The sequence below is a fragment of the Lepeophtheirus salmonis genome, chromosome 7 (assembly GCF_016086655.4).
Source record: "Lepeophtheirus salmonis chromosome 7, UVic_Lsal_1.4, whole genome shotgun sequence".
Lineage (NCBI taxonomy): Eukaryota > Metazoa > Arthropoda > Copepoda > Siphonostomatoida > Caligidae > Lepeophtheirus > Lepeophtheirus salmonis.
Genome location: NC_052137.2, coordinates 8,390,423 through 8,414,565, shown reverse-complemented (window position 1 = coordinate 8,414,565; position 24,143 = coordinate 8,390,423). Strand labels below are relative to the sequence as shown.

General features: G+C 30.9%; 1 protein-coding gene across 1 annotated transcript in view; it reads right to left on the bottom strand.

The window, feature by feature from the left end:
• LOC121121901 (uncharacterized) overlaps window positions 1-24,143 on the bottom strand; it is a 47,844-nt gene that overhangs the window by 23,061 nt on the left and 640 nt on the right. Inside the window, exon 2 of the mRNA XM_040716891.2 lies at window positions 11,431-11,689. Coding sequence (XP_040572825.1) covers window positions 11,431-11,572 — 142 coding nt within the window. The 5' untranslated portion in view covers window positions 11,573-11,689. The remainder of the gene's footprint in view (window positions 1-11,430; window positions 11,690-24,143) is intronic.

Genomic DNA, 24,143 nt, shown 5'->3' with positions numbered 1-24,143 from the left:
AGACTAGTAAAACTTTAATCGTAACAGCTTCTCGTTTAAAGTGGTTTTTTGACTGGGAGAAGACATTACCAGTCACTCATCCATTCAGATTGGAGATATAACTTATTAATTAACAATAAAATTTCAACAAAATTAATAATAAAATAGATGTTTGTCTGAGCTCTCTTAATAATTAATGTAGATGTCCTTAGCGACAATGATGGCTTCCAATTGACAAAGGAAGGCCTGACACACATTGCGGATTAGTAATCTGCCATGGCGTCCCAGTGCTAGCTGATAGTGGCTTTGAGGGTCTGAGTGTTTGTATGACAGACACTGCAGGCCTTCCCCTCGACATGCACCTAAAATGTGGAGTCGAGGGGTTTGGTGTCAGGGCTGCAAGGGGGGAGGAAGTGTTGCTAAAAAAGAGTTCAAACAAACTAAAAAAATACAATTCAAACGAGTCTTGGAACGGAGGAGATGGGTTTATTTCATTGGTGGGATCAAAAGTTGCCTCTCCTCCCTCAGAAGGCTCATTCCACCCACTTTTTTGTTTGATAGCTCTACGGTGAGTGGTTTGAAATCCCGAGATATCTTACACGGGTGATCATGGGCTTGAGGGGATCGTCCTGGGCGGGTTTCTGTTACTCCTCCGGATCATGTTTGGCCTTTATGACATATCCCTTCTTCTTCTCCAACTTTTCGATCTTGCTGACGGCGTAGACAGTGGTCCTAAAGACGCCCAACTGCTTGGAGTGTGCGAATGGAAATTCGTCAATCATATTCAATTCTCATTTTCTCTACTTTCAGGTAAGTTAGAGAGCTCAGGCTTGTTTTGTTTTGTAATTAGTTGTTTATATATTAATATATCGAAATATGAACTATCTTCAATTACTCTGCCCTCATTTATGATTGAATTAGTAAGTGTTCAGTTTTCAATGGACCACCCGGTTTACTATATAGATTTATTTATAGTCGATATCTTGAGAATTTCACTTCCTATTTTGTTATTAACGTTCTTCTAATGCAGCTCTTCAGAGTTTCATCATTATGAATACTGAATATATATACATCAATATGAGATTTGGGAAGAATAACAGCATTAGACCAATTTAAAATAGATTTTATTTAATGAAGATTATATATACAGAGAGGGGGGAGGAATCAAAGATCATTAAGGTATACAGATTCTTAAATTCCTTGAATTTTGATTTATATCTAATGAAATATACTTACATACATATCTACATGTTGTGTATATTAGAAAAATATACATATAATGATAAATGCTTTTAATTTGGTAAGGATCATTAAATATGTGGTGTATCAATATAAAAACAATCTTGAACAAAAGTCAAGAAAAAGAGAAAATCTCAAATATGTTTTTTAATTCATATATACCTACATACAGCTCAATATTGCACAAACATATTTGAGGGAATTATAGGCTTTGTACTCAAATTTGTGGGATAATTTAAAATACACTAGAATTTAACTATAGCTTAGAAACATTAAAGGGTGTCCACGATAAATTGGAACTACTTTAAACTTCATCCAGATACATAATGTGGATATTCTGGGTTAAATCATACTAATATAAAAGGTTGCGTGAACAATACACTATAACTTCGACCACAATTGTTTTGACAACAAACAATAGTCATCATGGAACAAGCAAGGAGAGACGCCATCCTCGAATTGGCTCGTGCGGGACACAAGTCCTCTGCTATCTACAAGCTTCTTAACTATCCCAAGACCACGGTGTACCGGGTCTTCAATGCCTGGGAGGTTGAGGGGAAGGTCTGCCACAAGGCCCAAAACATGAGAATTGACCGAATCCGCACTCCCCGCTTCCTTGAAGGCATCTGGAAGTCCATCAAGGCTTCGCCAGGGACTTCCTTGTCCAGGTTGACCAAGAACCGTGGAGTGAGCAAGCAGCTGGTCTCCAAGGCCGTGAATGAGGACCTCGGGTACAGGTTATACCGAATGGCCAAACAACACATCCTCAAGGCATCCATGAAGACCACCAGGCTCACCAACGGTAAGCGTCTCCTCAATGACCTGAAAGAGCCATGGAGGAAGAATCATCTTCTTCTCCGACGAGAAGAACTGGACTGTCGACAGAAACTACAACGTCCAGAATGACAGGTGGCTTGCCAAGGAGAGGTACTGGTCTCGGTTCTTCAAATTCAACGGTCTCTGTTCCGGTGTTTGATCTCAATTCTTTTTTATACATGCTCAGTTTGATAAGGGGTACTTAAAACAAGGGAGGCCAATGGAAAATTCGGGCCCAGGAAATGATATTAGATACAAACAGGGCAGTAGATACCTTATACATAGAGTGTGTAGTGCCCCAAGTTCCAACAAGGGCCCAAAAACTCGTAAAATGGGGCCTTCTTTTAAAATGTATAAGTGTAGGGGGAGCTGGGCATAGTGAAGTTTGGGAAACCTACTCTTAAAAAATATTATAGTTATCATGTTAGAGGCCCCCGACAAGATTAGTAGTGGACCTAGATCGATAATCTACCCCACCCCTTACCCTCTTGTATGTACGCTGTCTGGTACCTAAAACAACTTTTCCAGATCCATAAGAAGCCCTTAGCTATTTGGAACTCAGATACAACTGTATCACCCTGGCGACGTAAAAAATCATTGGAAAACACTAAAATTGGACAATTTTTTTTAAGAAGATTGACTTATAGATTACAACTAATTAATTTTTTTATACAATGTATTTAATTTTCTTCATATATTCTATATAGGAACAAAAGCACAAGAACCGAGAGCGATAAGCAATATATAGCGGTCTACGTTCCAGTTTTGGTTAGACTTTGTTGTTTCCGTTTCTAGCGGTTCAAGAACCGGAGCCACTTGAAACGCTAGAACTGCAAGACCGCTAAGGGCACAACCTTGCTTATTTGATAGATGAGACTTAATTTCGTCCCCATATCGTCTTTCAAATTTGATATATCAATTTGTTATTCTTTTAATGTGATTATCAATTTTGCCTAATTTGAAGACAATTTGCAACACATCCAAAGGGTTAATATGAATAATTAATTTATTTATATAAACTAGCTATAACTCATCAAAAAATAAAAAAATTATATCCACACACAATTTTGAGTATAATAATTCCAGCTTGTTTTTTATGGAAGGGGCACATATGCACATAAATCTGTCTAAATCTATGTACATATATTGGATAATGATTAATGCTTTTAATTTGATAAGGATGATTAAATTTACATATTCATTTGGTGGTTGACAACTTTCTTTTTTTTAATGTTGTGTCGAAGGATTAGTTGGAAATACATAGATACGTCAAAGTTATTGCCATTGGCAGTAGATTATAATTAAAATCTTCAATCTACAGCAATGAACGTTAGCCATGGCAACTGATCGACACAAAGATGCAGTAATACTTTGAGAGTCGAGTGCCACAACATACGAATTTGTATTAAAATACGAACTGTTGCAGAGTTATCGCTTTTGGAATAAATTACTTTGACTTACAAACTTTGGTCCAGGAACAAATATAACTATTTTTTCAAGGTATTACCATTTACAGGCTCCTCCGTCTAAAATGCAACACATTTTGAAAATTACAAAAATTCTTATATTTAAAAAAATATCATCAAATTTGGAGACACATTACATTCTCAATCATATATAGCCTCCTTTTGACCTAATGACCAGCCCCATCCTGGACCAGAACTTTGCACAGTAGTTCTTTACAATTCTCTGCTCTAGATTGTTTCAAACAGTGATGATGGCTGCCTTCAGTTCGTCCTTTCTTGTGTATCTGAGTCCCGAAAGCTTCCCCATTGAGGTGCCAAAAATAACAAAGTCCAGGGAAAAACAGTCAGGGCTGTGAGAACGCCAAGAGTCTTGATTTTCAAGCTTGTCGAGGAACATTTTGCACCAGCTCTCCCACTTCACTTAATCCAAAAGCTTCAAAACCTGACGAGGAGTTCTCTTGTAGGGATTAAGGTTTAATTCTAGCTTCCCAAAGCGGCGCATGGTGGTCTGGTTACTGTCAAATTCACGTGCAAGGCCATTGCCTTTTACTTTCCGCCAATTCTCTTGACCTCTTTGTTCTTGATGTAGACCTTGTTGAAGCTTTTAGTGTGACTCTTGTGGTTACCTGCTACACAGTAGAGCGGTTACAGACCAACACTTTACAGATTTTGCATGGTGATTTTCCACCCACGGGTAGCTCCAGAAGTGCAGCTATGCGTTGCAGCATGTTTTTGGTTATGAGGCTATTATTTCTCCGCGGCTAGTAACTCTATAAATAGTTTGAATTATAATGTATGAGAACAGGGATCATCAACATTTTCCCAGTGATGCAACACTTGTTAAATATTTTTTCACCCAAGCATTTTTAGTTGAAAAAAAGGACGTAAAACACATATCAACACTGGTTTATTTTTCTTCCTTTTTTTAACTCTCTTTTCTCCCAATAGATGGAAAGAGAGTCAGATCCGAAATCTGTGGCCAGAATACTTTTGAATTGATCTTATTTTTAAATATATATTTTAACAAAATATTTAGTATCCCTTGGAGTGCTTCCAAGTAACCAAAACGCCACGCATACCCTTATTTGCGAACGACTATAATAGAAAATCACATAGGGAGGACAGCGCCATGTAATTAAAAATATTGTATGGGGTTTAATAATACAACTCCAGTCGACACAATAAAAATATGAAATCAACTCAGTTTTTTCTTCGAATCCGAGCTATAGAATAATCATCCCCTGTAGTTGATGGTTGGTCAATTTGTCACAACACTATTTTATTAAAATATTATTCTTGAGTTGTTATTAAGTAGGGTTGTAATAATTTCAAAAAACTAAAAATATTATATTAACAAGTTTGCCAAACACCATTATTTAATCGATACAATATCGTTCCACCCGCCTACATGCAAGTATATTCTCTTCCTCATCTGCTCTTCAGCTCAATTATAATTAATTAAGTACTAACATAAATAATTACATATGTATTATGTCATGGAATGATATTGAAAGACAGCTGTTCCTTTATCCGTACTATTAAGTCTACATATGAAAAGCTGTCTGTTCTACTGAATATATCATTATTCATAACCATGAAGAAAAATGTTATTTTTATGATATTTGGGGTAGAAAAAAAAGTCTGCCGAACACGGTAATTATTTATCAAGTTTTTATTGAAAATTATGGAAATTCTGATCGATTTCTATTTGGTTAAAAAAATAGTATATCCTGATATTTATGAATATTTTTGTAGTGGCTAAAAAATAGAAATAAAGCTCTTTTCAAATAGAAAATTTACTTGGGGCGTCCGCAGTTATATATTTATTTTTTTGAAGAAAAAAAATTCATAAAATTAAAAATTTTTACAGAAAATTTTAAAAATTAAATTTTGTAATTGTTTTTTTTTTTTTTTCAAAGTCAACTCTTTTCAAAAAGGTAAAAAAATTCAAAGATCCACAGCTTTTCAAAAAACATTAAAATTAAAATTTTAAATATACATTTTTTGGAGAAAAATTTCAAAACTCCACATCTATTCACAGACAAATAATTCTTTTGGAAAAACATTTGAAAAATTAAATTAAATTTCAAATATAAAATCTAAAAAAAAACAATTGTTCATTTTTTTGAAAAAAAAAAAAATTAAATATTAAATTTTCTTGTAAACACAAAAAAATATCCTTAATATGGGGGGCTACAGCACTCCAGCCTACCACCTGCAGACCCCCTCTACAGCATGTTTGAAATTTGTAAAGTAAACTTATAAATGAATTAACTTTCAAGTTTCATAATTAATAGTTCTTAATTCCTATAATTTAAAACCATTTAGAAAAAAACTTTACAAACTCTCAATGTAAATCTTAGATTATAAATAGTTTTTATCTATATAAACTATAATAATTTTTGTAGCCAAAGTCACAATTGGTACGATTTTGACGACTTTTGACTCCACCAAAAAAGGGACCGACTCTGACCACGTAGCCCTTTATTAAACGCACACAAAAATGATTTTATACACGTATCAGCATATATTATTAAATGTAAAGAAATATATTATTATGAAATATAACTGATTCAAGATTAGTGTTAATTTGTATTGATATTTTGAAAACTATTCTTATTTATTTTTTGGGATTTTTAGTGGGGGGGGGGAGATCTTAAATATTATTTCATTCTTAGTGGCTTCCCTGATTATTTAAAAGAGAGTAATATTTCGTGAAATGATGCAATGATTTATATATACCTTAGTAGACACATACCTATATCTATATGTATATATATACCATGAAAAATCAAAGTTTATAGGTACATACATACGTGAGGTCGTTGATTTTCTTTTGAAATGTAGTCAAATTTCCATAAGTCGACTCGAGTTTCATTCAAAATACGATTCTACTTCTGATTAAAAATGAATCAGTACATGTGAAAGGTTTTGATTTCAAAGTTCTCAATCCTCACTTTCACTATATCTGTAACATGAGGCCGGTTTTAGGGGTTCCAGGCCCGCTACTGATGATAGAAATATAGCATTTTTTTAAAACAGTTTTTGTCAAGTATTTAATAAAATATCATTAAAAATATTCAGTATCTATAAAAAGAGATCATTTATTTAGATTAAATTGTCCATACAAAAAAAAAAACAATAAAATTAACGGTAGGTCACGATATTGCTGGTTTTTATTAGATGTCCACGAACAGATGAACTTTGTATTAATAATATATAAAAAGAACATGGTAACTTTGGACAATTTAAAACTAAGCTTTCATGATGTTCTATTAGATCAGCTGCAAACAGCTGGAAATGAACACAAATCCCACTCTGAATATATAACAAGGATACATAGGCAGGAATTTCTCCAATGTCAATCCTCAATTCTAGTGCGTGTCCAACAACGACTTATAATTATAACTCTAAAGCAAACCCTCAGGGTTATTTTTGTCTTTCACACTCCAATGATTACTTTATACTTCGATGTTTTCTCTTCAATAATAAAAGAATAATTAAAACAGCTATGGAAAAAAAAACTTGTACGTCATTTTTCGGTTGTTTCAAAGCACAAAAGTTAAATATTTCACATTTTGAAGTGATTACTTTATACTTATTGTGATCTCTTCAGGAATAATGATAACAGCAATATTTACATATTATATAAATTGATTTCTTTCCTAATAGCAGCTGACAATTGTACTGCCATAACCATAGTTGAAAATAATATGACATTTTTTTAATGTTTAAATAAGAGAAATTGAAATTTTAGAGGGGCACCCTGACCATTTGAAGAATGTTTAGGAGAAGAGCAACCTAGCTGTCATGACGTTTTATTGAATTAGCTGTGAGCTGCTATGAGATGAAGGAATTAAACACAAATCCAACTCCGTCTCTAGTAATAGTAAAGAATTGTTACTTTCCATTTTTAATGATAACTCTCAGACATAGTTACTCAGTACTTAGATGTTATCTCCTCAAGAATGAAACAATAATAATAACGGCGTGCGTGGAAAACTACACTGGAGAAAATTGCTAGTGGAAGATTGCCCAAGAGAAAATTGTCATTTAGGAAAATTAGCCGTGTGAAAATTGCCTGTATTTTGTTATAACATCATGGCAGCGGTTTTTTTGGAATACTGACTGATGATCTCCGCTTCAAAAAGCGTGTGGGTACCCCCATGATGAATGATAACACTTTATAAATTCACTTAATATTGTTTGTGGCAAATATCTAAACATATTTGCTTGTTCCATCCTCCAAGAAAGTAACTTCAAGTGTGAATAGTTATCTATTTTCCGGTGTTTGTCAAACACTTAATGGAAAGTAATGAAAAATATTAATTTTCTTAAAAAAAAGTCGTCTGAACAGATAAATAGTCTAAATAAAAAAATAACGTCATTAAACTAATATTAACCAAAAACAATGATTCGAAGAACTTTTCTATAAAAAAAACAACAACTAAATAAGGTTTCTTTTTTCAAAAAAACAATGTAAATTTTAATTTAAAAAGATAAAGACAAGGGCTCTGCACATTTGCCTTCGGCACACTAACGTTAAAACCAGCGCTGTACAGTGACGACCTAGCAGGCGGGATGAAGGGGCTGATTTACACCTTAAACTAATGTTTCAAGAGATGAGCTATTATAAGGGGCGGGAAAAAATGATATTATTTACCTCTATTTAAATCTTATAGTTAAAAAAAGATCAAAATTATTTCAATGTAAATATGAAAGGATGGAATATTTCCCACAGCCCTTTCTGTGGAAGTTGAGGCAGGCCGCCATAGGCTCTTTCCGTCATACTTTTTAAGAGTCTAACAGGCCTTTATAAGAGTCCATTTTGACATCATCAAAAAGATTATAAAGAATGAAATCTTATAATCAAAGTGTTCAATCAAAGACCTTAATGCTTATATAACTTAATATAAATCTACTATTCACAAATGCAAGAAAATACTTTCCCTCGTACAACAAATACATATGTCGATAATAGGCAAAACAATCCAACTCTGATGCATTTAATGGTACAGAAATTGAGCAATTTAGGAGAGGGAGGCAAGTACCCATTAAGACCCAAGTACTTGCGAAATAAGCCAAAATAAGAAGGATTTATAGTCTAACGAATATATATATTTATAAAATATAATAAAAAATAGGTGAAATCCCATTTAACTCACAAAACAAAACAAAAAAAAGAACATTAACGGAATGACATGAAACGGATATTTAGTGCCTCTCACGAAAAACCTTTAATTTCCTCACACCCATATTCCCAGAACTCGAATACAAATACATACATTACGACATAAACATATAATATATTATGTATTTTGAAAGATATTCAGTCAAACTTCGGAGTACGAGGTAATGGGGGAGGGGGGCGAGTCTAGTCCTTAATCAAATGAAGAAAGACATTAAAAACGGATGCAACAGGGGTTGGTGGTTTTTTAGATGACCCCTCCTCCCATGGAGTTTCAGAGTCTGTAAAAATAGTATGTCACACGGAATATTTGTTGATGCTTGTGGTGGTTTCAAATAAGGAAAATAAATGAAGAAAAGTGTTTTATGGGTCCGTTATATTCGGTACACAGCACTATTGAAGAGCCTTTGTAAAGGGCTTTTTAGAAAAGGGATTTAGAAAGAAAAAAAAGATCAATAAAAAAAACATCATTCGATTGAAAAAAAAAAAAAAAATTATATATCAAAAAATCATTTATGATTTTTTTATTGGAAAGAATCCCAAAAGACCCATACTAATTTATATAAAAAGTCACATTATACAAGGGTAAAAAAAAAGAAGAGATGTAAGCCAGAAAATTGGGGGAACCCCCTTGTACTGCCCCTTAAGACACTGATGGCAAGGGCATTAATTTATACGAATAGTTAGTCAGAGAATGTTAAAATATCGCGTATTTTATTATCAATATTAATACAAATTTTTTACTTCATATCGATATATTAAAAAAAACTATACTGTAAAAATAAAATATCTATTGGAACATTATTCAAACTAAAAATTAGGAAAACGTCATGTACGTTATGTAACGTCAGCATTGTTGATGTGGGACATTTTAACGACCTAAAAAGGTCGAATTGATATAATAATAAAAACACTTTGCTGATTAATCGTAAGGAAAATAGTCAACTATTTAATGTGAAAATGGGATCAAATTGCAAATTGAACTCTGAAAGTTGTAAATATCATTGTCACATAAAAAGAAGGATAAATTTTATTAGAAAGGCAGGCGATATAAGACTATAAAATCAAAAGGAGGTTCAAAATTATAGCTGAAATTCTTGATTATCTTAACAAGAGATATATCTCCAGGAATATATATATATTTTTTTTTGAGGAAGAAGTGCTTGATTTTTGTATATATTTTTTTAAAAATAAATCCATAAAACCAATTTTTTGAAAAAAAAATCAAAAATCCACAGCTGCTGACAAAAAAATTGTTTTTTTGGAAATAATTTCAAAAGTTAAAAAAAAAAAATAAATTTAAAGAATTTAAATTTTAGGAATAAAAAATATCAAAAATCTATAGCTGATCAAAAAAAAAAAAATAAATTTTTTTTTGGAAAAAAAAAAAATTCAAAAATCCATAGCTATTGACTAAAAATTTGACAAATTAACTTTTTTGGAAATAATTTCAAAAGTCCACAGCTGTTCACTAAAAAATTTGAAAAAACTAAATTTCAAATATTTAATTATTATGAAAAAAAATTCAAAAATCAATAGCTCTTGAAAAAAATTAAATTTTGGGAAAAAAATTCAAAAATTCTATAGTAATTCAAAGAAAACTATTTTTTTGTAAAAAAAAATTCAAAAATCCAGTCATTTAAAGAAATTTTTTTTTTTTTGTAAGATAAAGTTTAAAAGTCCACAGCTGTTCACAGAAAAATTTGAGCAATAAAAGTTCAAATATTTAATTTTTAAGAATTTTTATTCAAAAAATTAAAGCTCTTAAAAAATTAAATTTTAAATAAAAATAAAATTCAAAAATTTTTAACTATTAGAAGAAAAATTTTTTTTTTTTTGAAATTTTTTGAAACAGTTAATTTTTTTCGAATTTTATTTTAAGAATTTTGTTGGAAAATTTGGATATTTAGGGGAGGGAGCTACTGCCCATTCAACTCATTCCCTGTGGGCGTGCCTCCTTAAGTCATCCCACAAATTTGAAGTCAAAGTCTATAAGTGACTAAAATACGTCAATGAAATATTGGGCTGAACAACAACAAAAAAAAACACTGGTTAAAATTTTTGAAAATTTATTTGACATATCACATTATCTGAATTAACTAGTTGATATCAAAGATAAATAATTAAAAAACCCTTCGCTTTTTGACATTTTTTGTGGACGTCTTTTTTCAAAAGTTTTGTCAACCTTTTTTTCGCTGCTTGCCAAATTGTACTTTTTTTTTTCTAAAAATTTTATAAATGGAAATCTAGAAAAAGATTCTCTTTGAAATTTTTTATCTCCAAAATTAAATATTAGTCAATTTGCAAATTTCATTTTCAATTTTTTTTTTCGGGTATGTTTCTATATATGAACTAAAAAAATGATTTTAATTATCGTCTTTTCTTGATTTTTGTTGTAGATTGATTTTATGTTCACATCCCAAATATGTAATATAAGATTTAAGCTTTTTGAAAGTGAAAAACTGCACATTTTTATGAAACTATATATTGTCAGTAAACATTTAAATCATGATAAATTTAAGGATCGCTCTAATGAACATTTTCATTGGAGAAATCAATTACAAATAAATAGTGAATGCATAATTTTTGCAAATCTTAACCCCCCTCCTTCTTCAAAAAGAAAAGAAAAGAAGAATTAAAACAAAATGGATACTCCCACTAGGAGAAAAAGAGAATTAAAAAGTGAAAAGGTAAGTTTTTTTATATATTTTTATGCATATCTGTTATCAGAAATATTCTTACCTGAGACTAAATCCCTTGGTGATCCTCCTCCAGTTTGCCTTGTTTCTCTTCTTTGATCAATGTATCTTCGACCATCCCGTCGCTCAGAGGAGGTTAAGCCAATCATTGTGAGGCATAGGATAATTACTTGTAATTTATTCATGGTTTTTTAAAAGTTTTTAATGCTCAGCAATGATTTGTTCACACACACACACAATAAAGGAAATCTACTTCTTCTTCTTCTTCTGGAGATGATGATTCATAAACTCATGTCACAACACTGGAAACAAAAGAAAAATTAAGTCATACGTATTACTTATCTGGGGTATTTATCTACCCCAAAGACTGAAATATCATTGTAAAATCTGGTGTGGATTATATTTTTGGCTCCACCTTCTATGTAAATGGGGCATGAGCGTAATTTATTAAAGCGACAGAGAGTAGCGCCGTCTGGCGGCAAAATAGTGCAACTCCCTGAATGATAATATTATTTATTAAAACATAGGAAAACATACTATTAATAATTTATTTATAATGCGCACCCAAGCTACACACTGTCACGCCACCTATCGGTTAATATGTTTTTTATAGTTTTGTCATCCTTTATTCATAAATTACATCGTATAATTTTTATAAATATTTTTTTCATGCATATATATTTTTAATTTTTATAGAAAATTCAAATTAATATATATCATATAATATGCAGGAGCTATATTATCATGCAGGTAAGAATACCCTAACACTCGTCTGAGCAACCCCAGAAAATCTTTTGGTAGTATTTTGTTCATTTAAAAATACCTTGCAAAATTTGAAATTGTTATATAATATTCTGTGGATGGTGTTGCTCATGGACAACGCACTCGGGAGAAATTATACTATCGAACTTAATGTGCGTAGGTTCGTGCCCAGGTGAGAAAGAAATTTACTTTATGTATATGGACTTGAAAGATTTCTAGATTTGTTGGAGTAATTGTCATACTATAATATTTACTTATACTGAACCGTTCATAAGTGAACTGGGACTTTCTGCACCCCAATTTTGATAAAATTGTTTAAAGTCTGTTTCAAAAACATTTTAATGTTAAAAGCAGCATTGATATTCCCCTCAAACATCTTTCAGAATAAATTTAACTCCATAATTGATAATATTATTTCATATATAATATAGGTATTTTACTCTCATAGAGGGCGCTATGAATTTTGAAGTAATAACCTGTTTAATATATTTATCTTGGGCACCCAATCCACAAACTGTACGTCACATTGAGAATAACACTGATTTTTTATTGATTTCTCTCATATTCAAAAGTTTGCTCAACCCTTCAAAGAGTTCAATAGAGTTAATGAATGTAATAGGTTAACTAAAAAGTTCAGAGCGTTTTTTTGCTTTATTTTCACAATTCAATAAAATTTGTTAGGTTTATCCCATCAAGATGGTTTCAAACGGTTTTTTTGTCAATTTTTAGTTTCCTTGGTAATTGAATAAGTGCTCAAATGCTGGTCCAACTCGACGAATTCCATTATTTTATCGACGTTTTCGACGTCCAAATTACCAGTGATACTGCAAAAATTTTCAAATTTTCTCTTTTTTTACCTACATTTTGGAACACTTTAACACACTACTGACTTAACACAACACCAACCCGTAAATGAAACCATAGTACCAAAAAAAGTATATTCGCTCAAATTTAGTATCTTGCAAAGAACTATTTTTCAATACAGTTTTTTGTTTAATAAATATTTATTCTGTCAAATTCTTTTAAATAGTTCCCCCTGCCCCCAAAATAATAATAATTCTACCAGCACCCTTGCTGACGTCACTATTACACAACTTTGTGCCCCAATTTCAAATACATTTGTGTACTACTGTGTATTGGGTGGCTAAACATCCCACAAGGAAGTACTTGTGTTAGGCTTCGAAGAACAGTAACGAAGGATTAAAAGAACTTTCCACCAAAGAAAATAACGAAAATACCTATTTAAAATAATAGTACATTAAATATTTTCTGCCTCTGAATAATTAAGTTATATATATAGGCAAGGTAGAAAATTAAGATTTCACTTATGTAACGTATTTTAAACGTATATACCTTCATATATACGCAGAGAGATACTTAAAAAAGATATACAACGTATTTTTAATTCTTGTCGTAAAAATGTAAATATTCAACTATGGACTGAATATTTATAATATAATAATAATATTAGTTTCATAGTCTTATGCAGGGATTTTCAAGCAGTACGCCGCAGTTTTGACCGAATTCAAGGGTAAGTTCATTTTCTGCCCCTGTAATATTTTTTTTTTTTAAATGAGGGACATACTGTTCAAGATGATTGTTTGTTGACTTATTCACTTATGTAGTTTCAGGTGAGTAGTCATCAAATCTATTTTTTGTTTTTGGTTATTAGTGGACTTATGATTTTTATAGTCAAAACGAACAAGAAAGAAATAAGAAAATTTTGAAAAATGAGCAGCCAAATATCAAAATTGTGCAATTTGTGTTAAAATAAAAATACAATTTTATAAGTATAATTTAAAACAATTAATGTTGATGTACATTTATTATTAATAAATTTTGCTATAATATATCGACAAAATAAGATTTTAGAAATATTTTCTGTCCTTCATTTTTGCCTTCCATGAGTATTGGTACATTTTAAACATACTAAAATACCGTTCAATGTCCATATTAGTAGTTCGAGCAAACTTAAAGTAGAGGAGATCATCAGGATTATTTTTAGATGGAGGTATGTCATCATTAACACCACTGTTATACGTCCAACCTTTTGCATAAATAGCTGATCCGTAATTCACAATTTTGGCGTTAATGTATTTATCCATTATTACTAGAATATCTTTGACTCCGAATACTTAATTTACTAGGGTACGGATATACATGGTATAATACCATAATTTATTTAAAAAAATGGTATGTATAATGAATAACCTAAAGTAATCGTACAGATACAAAACCAAAAACTTGCCAATCTCTGGCATTATTTGTTTTAAAAACATGTCAGGTTTTTACTCATTCGGTTGTAATTTCACAAACTGTGAATAGGAATTTTCTTAGACAGAGCTATAAAATATGTCCTATAAAGCGAGTGGTTAGGTTAACTAGCTTATAACTTGTTGATTAATCAAGAAGGATTTGAATGATAGTTCAAACCTTGACACCGTTGCTGTTTTTGGTATTAAATAGCTAAAAATTTAACTATTTAATGTCTTTTAATTTAAATCTTATTCAACATACAAATAAGCTTGAATACAAACCAAGAAAAGGAGAAAATCTCAATTTATTTTTAACTTCATAAATACCGTCCAATAATCCATATACATAATTTAGTTCATTATAAACTTTGACTTTGAATTTGTGGGATGAATTAAGATAGCAAAGAATTTTGACTATATTTTGGAAGCTTTATTTGATTTAAGATACTTACATTGGGGGTGGTTACATTTTTCTTTAAAAGATTCATTAATTTTTTCATAATTTTCTTTTTTAACTATTTATCAAATTCTGTTGTTTTTTTTTGTTTTTTTTGGCATGTATCTGTTAATGAGGTAATATTTCAACTCTCTCTCAAAATTGTTTGTTCCCTGAGTCCGTCCATTACTGCATTTGATCACCGTAGAGTAGGGTTGGATTTCCCCTAAGTTATACATATATAATATATTCCTTTAGGATATGTTTTCTGATATGATTGAGTGAATTTCAACTGCATAATTTCCCTGAGTACCTGTGACATAAAAGCTAACAACGCCCTTTTCATTTCACCTTTTTGGCAACCCCCTCTACACATAAAGAACATTTTATGAAGCCCCTCATTCACATTAATTGTTTTTTGTTTTGTTTTTTTGTCGTTAATTTTAAAATAAAAAATCACGTTACAGCTCATTGATTTTCCCAAATATTTTAATAAATTCTTTTATATTTAATTTCTATACGTAGTACTTGATATGTATAGACAAAAGATAAGCTTAAGATATCAGTTCAGGAATAAAAATGTTACATTTTTTAAATAGTAGTGAACATTCCAAGAATCTGGAACACAATTAAGGAGCTCCTTTTTACCACACACACACGCATAATGAATTGGGGGAAAGACCTGAGGGGTTGTCGTATCTACTTTTAAAAAACCATTATGTTTTAAAAGATATATTGATTGTAATCTTATTAATAGATATTACTCATAGAGTTAGTGTTGAGACTCGGTCCAAGACCGATTTATTTTGCGATTCGGTCTTAGGTACTTTTTTCTACGGGGATGTTTGTGTCCAGACCTTGATTTTGGACCAAAATTGAATCGTTTTTAGATCTAAATATACAGACCAATTTTTCTCCGTCTAAATATATGGACCAATTTTTTACCCATTTCTCATTTATGACTTGTACATATATGATTTATGAAAGATATTAAACTTAATAGGACGTTATTGTGACGAATAAGGCAAGACATCATCAACAATTCAACTATGGAATCGGTTTAGACTGAATTTTAAAGAAGAACAACCCAGATCGTTTGTTTAGTAAGATCGATGCAGACTGAATTTTTTTTTTTTGAGACCTGTTCAAACCAAACTTCTTTAAATGAACAAATTAGATCCATTCAATACAAATGATAACGGTCCCAGACCGGTCTAGGACTTTCAGACTATACCCAAACACCAATATTTACTAGACATGGATGATACCAAAAAAAAAAAAAAAACATTTATGAACACACACACTCGTGATTACATTTTATACTTAGGTCGACGTAGCTCAATATGCAACTTTCTCAGGAAAAATTATTCTCTTGAAATCAATTTGCGTAGGTTCGCGTGCCAGTCGTTTCTAGAGAAGGAAATATACTTGATACATATGGATATCAGAGACGATTCGTAGGTCGGATGGAGTAATTGTAATTCTATAATGTTTACTAATACTTAATCAGTACAACTCCATCGGACCAATTAAAGGAACATTTAAAAAAAAGAACAAATAATGATAACAACTTTAAACAATAAAAACACTGTTCTGTTTGCCAACAACAAAAATAATCACAGGCTCGAAAATATAAAGGATTTACATCCCTAGCTATTATATGTAGTCTAAAAAATTGGGATGTCGAATGGGTCCCTGGCTCCTAGGGTTCCGACTCCACTGTCATCAATAATTAATATATTTGATTGCCAGAATTTTAAATGAGACCGATCTAGGCCATTTTTTTTCCAAGACCGGTCCAAATTGAACTTCTTTAAACGACGAAATTAGTGATATAGTCAATCATGAGGATCACTGGGCCTGACCCGGATCCACCTGCAAACTCTGCCTATAACTTCCTCTTTGGAATCCTTCTAATAAATTAGGGAGTACATAGAGATGTATAAAATATGTCCTAGAATGCGATAGCGGCCTTTTCTAATTGGTAATCTGAACAGGCTTTTTTATTTTCCAAAGTTTCTATAATCAAGAATTGGTCTTTGGGACTGATCAAGCTCGAATATTTATTTGAGACAAGTCCTGACTGAACTTATATAAAAGACCGAATTAGTTTGGTCGACTAAGAATCATAACAATTCCAGACTGGTCTTGGATTTTCAGACCGGTAAACAACCCTAGTAGCAGTTAATCTACATATGTGTGTATAAATATTATGTTTTTTAACGAGTTTTTAAGAGGTTTAATCCCCTTGACTCACATGAAGTTCAACAAATTTATTTTTATAATTTCCTGGGAGTTATTTTCTTATAATCCTACAATGTTCCAACACCTTTCCGTATCGACTCTTCTGCTGTAGGGTGGGGTCAAATCCTCAGGGCATATCCATAGATACCTCTTTTTTTGATGATGCGTTTCCTTTTTCATTTTTATGAACATAGAGTGTACATCTTGATCACGAATTTCACATTATTTTGGGGGATGAAGGAAAATATATTATGTAGTGTTTGAATATGATTTGAATCTTTCCATGATCCTTTTGTTTACCTATTTTTGAGGGATATGCTAATTATAAGATATTATAGAATTTTAGAGGCAAGTAAGCTTTTTTCCCCTTGAGTCAAAGATCTCTTTAATATACAACTGCCTGGAATGGAAATTCGTCGATCACGTTCATGTGTCATTCTCTCGACTTGCACACAAGCTAAAGACCTCAAGTTGGTTTTACTTTTTAACTAATTGATTATGCTTTAATATATCGAAATATGAATTAATTTCAATCACTCAACCTTCATTAATTATTGAATTAGTAAAATAATCATATTCAACAATATGCGTGGTAGCTAACTTATTTTTTTTTTGTCAAAAATAGTTATACAGATTAAAATATGTAATAAAAAAATGTGGAAAAAACTGAAACGTGTATATTGACATTTTGGAAATGTTAAACACGGTAAATAATTCCTTAATTGTGCCCTTATTTATTACTTGCGGTAGTACCTGGACTTGCCCATATTAATTATGAGTTGAAAAACAGACAAACTTTATATAAACAGTATAGAACATAACTCAGTAACAGATGCCCAGTGTTACTTTCTGTTTTTCAAGAGCATACTCACACAATGTGACTCAATACTTATTCTGTTCTACTATAACTACTTGAAAATAACAAAAACAGTGTTTATGTTGCCAACAACCACCACGCTAAACAATGTTAATTTAATATGACATGATGACCAGGGAGTCCTTTAGTGTCTAAAGAGCTTCCTGGTTGAGTTTTAGCAACATACACTCTTTGCTAAACTGCATATAACATCACATATATATATTTTGTTATATCCAATACGTACGTCTCTTTTCCTTTTTTAATGTGATGAGATGAGCTATACGTGCTCCTTGTTAAAAATGAGTCCTTTTCAGACAATCAATCAAACAGACGTACACACGTTGCTTCTTTAGTATAAAGTATGCATAAAATAAAAAAATTGACTCATATGGGAAAAATTAATAATTTTAGAGTTCCATGACTATATCATGTTATAAAAAGATGGAATATTCAATGTGAGTATGTCAGTAAAAAGTTAATTATCATGTCAAGGATGAAATCCCTAATCCCTCAACACAAAAGGGGATTTTTACTTCAATAAAAGTATGCAAAATATGTCAAAACAATTCCAATAATTAATAAAACTTGTTTGTGCAATTTATTTAAATTGATACATTATTATTTAAATAACATATACTATTATGAATCAATAAGCTATTTACTATTTATGAATAATTATATTCAAGCCATTATTTAGTAAAGAAAATTTTAATAATATTTTGGGAATAATCAAAAAATTAAATGAATAAAAAAGTATAATTTTATATATAGCTGCCTGTCAGCACAAAAGCAAGCTTGAATGTAAAGTTGATAGATTTAAGTTACAATGGCCATATCGGAGCCAATATAAGTCTCTTAAATCAAATATATGTTCTAAATAAGGGGATAAACTCTTGGGTACATTAACTCAGCCCACAAATTTGAATAATACCTATAATTGACTAAAAATATTTCTATGAAAGAATGAGCTGTATGGTGTGTTGGATCGGTCTAAAAAAACTAAAATACTGCAGTTACATCAGTCTGATCCTAATAAAATTTGGCAATCCTTAGGACCGGTCCTTATCGGTCTTTTATAGTAGCTAAAAGAGTTAAAAAATCCCAATATCTTAAGAGTTTTGTTTGAAAAAGAATAACACCACCAGGTTTCACTTATTTTACGCCAAAGAAACTAATATGAAGCGTAAATAGTTAAGGTTTCATTTACAAAAGAGTGTCACTTTTTGACAAATTATCGTCAATTTCTATCAATAACTTATTCTTATTAAACCTAATTAATTAATGTGTCATAAATTTTATTCTTAAAGTTGTCAAAACGGATCATCACAATAAAATAAAGAGAAATGGATATATTTTTTGGTTAAAACGGGCTTTATCACGGACAATATAAGTCTCTTAAATCAAATAAAGGCTTTAAACTATAGATAAAACTCTTTGATAGCTTAAATCCTCCCACAAATTTGAATAATATGTAAGTCATTAACTGACTCAAATATGTCTATAAATTATTGTGTTTTTTTGCAGGAATGATTTTTTTTCAAAATTGAGAATGGATTACATTTGTATTCTTATACAAAGTATCGTTCCTTTCTATTAACAAATTATTCGGATTAACCCTTTGGGTGTCTTGCAAATTGCACTCTTAAAGTACTCAAGAGTATTTCTCTCATTTTATTTATTTTTGTTTATGATTGTTTTAATGTTGACGCACCACATTTTTCTATTTTAAGTAGACTTTCAATCTACTCATTCTTGCATTCAATAAATTTGGCAAATCATTATCCTACCATAGTATGTACATACCTACAGTCAAAAAGTGAAAATATTTTGTCCATTGCAAAAAAAAAAAAAGATAAAAAGGAAATAAAATTACGTCAAAACCTGTCCTGCTATACCCAACTTTCCAAGCAGATTCTATCACTCACCCCTTTAAGGTATTTAGAACACTCTGATAAATAATAAACCTCTCTTTACACGGCGTTATCTCATTAATAAAAAAGTATACAGATTAATTTGTTATGTGCTGTTTCTTCTCTGTTCCCATGTTCAGTCTTTTGGACCTAACAGATGGGGTTGATTCGTATTAGAACTTGTGGAACAGCTATGCATAATTCACAACGTTTATTGACTAATAATTCTATAGTCAGATAGATGAATTGGTTAACTTCTACCACATGATTAGGGGCCCTTTTGTATGAGTGCGACGTACTCAAGAAAAATAGTCACAAATCCGCTGTTAATTTGTTAACACAAGAATTTACATAGTAGTTTGTTGTTGACTCTCGATTTTTCTGCTTGGTTTCTCCTAATCATTGCTTCTGAACGTTGCTGAATAGTTTAATTCGAATTAGATCTTACTAAGCAGCATTGAAGAGCTATCAATAATTATTAAGTAAACATTCCCTTGTTTAGATTTTGTAAACAAACTACTACGAACTCAACTTAGTGGCCTTTTCCCGTTGTTTTTTTTAAAGGTTGAGAGATACAATATAGCTAAGATTTGTTCGGAAAGGATAGTTACAGACACAGCGTGTCTTCGCTAACACAAAAATATACAGTGTATTTTGTTACGAGTCAGTGGCGTGCACAGGATTATATTTGGGGGAGCTTAGTTTTTGGATTTTTTTTGAAAAAACAAAAAAAAAGTTGTGTAAAAAAATTTCAAATATAAAAATTTTCGAAAAAATTTAAAAAATCCTCAGTAACTCACAAAAAGCTCAATTTTTGTGGGTAAATTCAAAAACTCACAGCTACTTACAAATAAAGTTATTTATTTGAAACATTTTCAAAAAACCATGGCTACTTACTAAAAAAACCAATTTTTGGGATTTTTTTTTCTTCAAAAATTTAACTTCAAATATTAAATTTTTTGGAATTTTTTTTTTGAAAGTTTACAGCTGTTCACAAGAAATTAATTTTTCAGAAAAACATTTCAAAAATTCATAGCTATTTACAGAAAGTTAAATTTTGTGAAAAATAATTTGAAGAATTTTTTTTTTTTGGAAATTAGGATATTGGGAGGGGGGCTATAGCCCCTCCATCCCATTCCTGCGGACGTCCTTGTAAGTTGTTGATGTTTTTGTATTTTGAGCCTTTTTTCTATTTATTTTTGAACAAAAGGCTGTGTCACGGATACGGCGTTAATCCCCTAACACAAAATAGACAGCTTATTTTATTTTAAACTGTGGATATTTTTGTTTTATGTTATTTTATGAAAAGCTGTGAATTTTTGAAATTTTGTGTGAATTAGTATAGATTTTTGAATTTTTTTTCAAAAAATTTAATATTTGAAATTTTTTTTCGTGAATATCTGTGGATTTTTGAATTTTTTTTTGTGAATGGCTAAAATTTTTTTTTTTTTTGTGAATGGCTATAAATTTTTGATTCTTTTTTCCAAAATATTTAACATTTATAGTATCATTTTTTCAAATAATTTAATCTTTGAAAAAAATAATCAAAAAATGTCTTTTTGTAAATAGCATTGGATTTTTGAATTTTTTTTTCAAAAAATTTAATATTTAGATTTATTCTTCTTAAAATTGAACATTTAAAATTTTTTTCCCAAAAAAATTAATATTTGAAAAATTTAATTTTGTAATTTTTTTTCAAATATTTTGTAAATAGCTTATGAATCGTCCCATCACTAATAAAAAGGCCCGTGTCATTTAAATATCTTAGTACCTGTTGAATCGAAATTATTATATTAACAGCAGTAAGGAATAAGAGCACGTATTTGTGTCGAAACGCAGTGTGAATATGTGGCGAGCCTACACAATAAACCCTAAAACCCAAATAGCTACAAATATCCTCGAGTTGTTTATTTTTTAATACTCCATGTAAAGACTGTGGGAAAATTATGCATGCATTTGCAAGCCCGGCACTCAAGATTTTGTGATATTTTATCAGACTGCACCAGCTGGAATTACAGAAAAATATATAAAACCTTTAATTTAATTTTGTATCTCCTTAAAAATCCAAAGTGCTCCTTAGAAAAACATAAGCTATGGACTTTGCCTGATTAAGCTTTAAAAGCTTGATTGCTGAGAGAGCCTCTCAGAGTGGAAGAAATCAGAGCTATTTTGATGGACGCCGAAGCCCGATATTCTGCCTCCTACGTTCTTCATGGAACTATGTTGGGGACATATTACACTATTATTACTCATTGTCAAATAAAAAACTTAAAATTCATGCACAGTTTAATGCACAATTATAAGAAAATTAAAAGGTACTCCAGATCAACAGAATAATTATTGTTTTTAATTGTTGTGATCATTGTAGAAAAAACCCTTCAGTCAGAGCCTATTCCTCCTACCAAAGGCTCTGAGTTTGGGCTTACATACACCTAATTTAATTATAATAACTTCCAATACACAACTTTTTAGGGGGTACCCATTATTATCTATTATTAATAATAATCATAATCACTCTCATAGTAAAAGAATGGATCTCCTTATATGGAGACGCCATGCTTTAAATATTTATGAGGCTTCTCGGGTAGAGAGATTTATACATATGTATGTAGATACTCTACTAAGATATGTACATACATAGATGCATATGTGGCCCGTCAACTCAAAAGGAATCTATAAGAAAAAGCATGAATATAAGAGATCCTCTAATTTTTTTATTTATTTAAAACATTTATTGCTAAAAAAACATATATTCACTACCGGCACATGTTAAAATAACTTAAATTGTGGTGATTTGCTAAAGTTTGCCGGTTAGGTATCCTTCTGTTGTCCGTCCTGAACGTGTTCTAGGGATGGTTCATTGTTCAGCCAGCCCCCGACATCAGCATTCATTAAGAAACTAAGGAGCCTAAAGACGGAATGTCCTACAAAAGGTCGTAAATTGTCGAAAAGCTCGACTCAATTAAAAATTTAGTACATTTATAAACCAGATGAAGTGATTCTTCATCTCTTAAACCCCACCCACGAAGTAGTGGGGTAAATCCATGATGCCTAAGGTGATAGGGACAGCGTAGGAGACAATGTGCAGCCATAAACTGAACCAATGAGTTCAGTTTTCCTTTCAAAAAATCCAAAGGATGCTTCCACATCCCAAGTCTAACTCTTGGGAGCATCGCAATCCTTTGACTGCAATAGTCCAGGTTCTACCAAAGTTTCTGCCATTTCTCTATGCCTTCAATTTAAATATTTATCTTATAAATGTATAGAGATTCTTTATTGAATAAGTTATGGGCCTTTATTCCAATTCATGTTACAAATTGAGATATACAAGAATATAAAGTAGTTTCTGGCGTTCATTTAATTTATTTAACTTAATTTGAGCACCCCCATTCAAATATAACTTGTTTATTTTAATTGTATAAGGCATTTTTGGACTTTAATTGGAATTTGTGACATCTTCATAACATTATTTGGAATAACTTATGGATATTAATTTCGGTTAATTCATTGACAAATACCAATTCATCAGCATAAACACATCTTGTAAAAAGATTGGGACAAAGAGAAAATTCTACATATATTAGGTTTTTTTTTACTTTATATACTTAGAAGTCAATATTTCATAGACGTACTTGAGTCAATTATAGACAAGGTAGTCAAATTTGTGCAATGAGTTAATATAACCAAGAGTTTATTCTATAGTTTAAAATCTTTATTTGATTTGTAAGAAGGATATTGGCGACGATGTGGCCTCTTTCAAATACAATTTATCCATTTTTTTTTTTTTTTTAGTGTGATGATCAATTTTGACAACTTAAAGAGTGGAATTTATGACGCATCTAAAGGTTTAATATGTATAATTTGTGGATAGAAATGAACAATATTTTGACGAAGATGTATGCAATTTTAATGAACATTTTGACAACTTTAAGAGTGGAATTTACGACGCATCTAAAGGTTTAATATGTATAATTTGTGGATAGAAATGAACAATATTTTGACAAAGATGTACGCAATTTTAATGAATAATTAGTGAATATTTTAAATCAATGAATGTTCTATTTAATTGGTCATTAAAAGGGTCATCACTCTACAATACAAATACATTTTAGAGTCAATTATAGGCTAATTATTCTAATTTGTTGGATGAATTGAGATACTCAATAATTGGAACTAAAGTTTATAAGCTTTATTTAATTTTGATTGTTGAAATAAATCGATTCAATTCGCCCGTTTTGCTTAGCGACAATCAACTTTGACTACTATAAGTACGGAGCCTCCAAGTGGTTA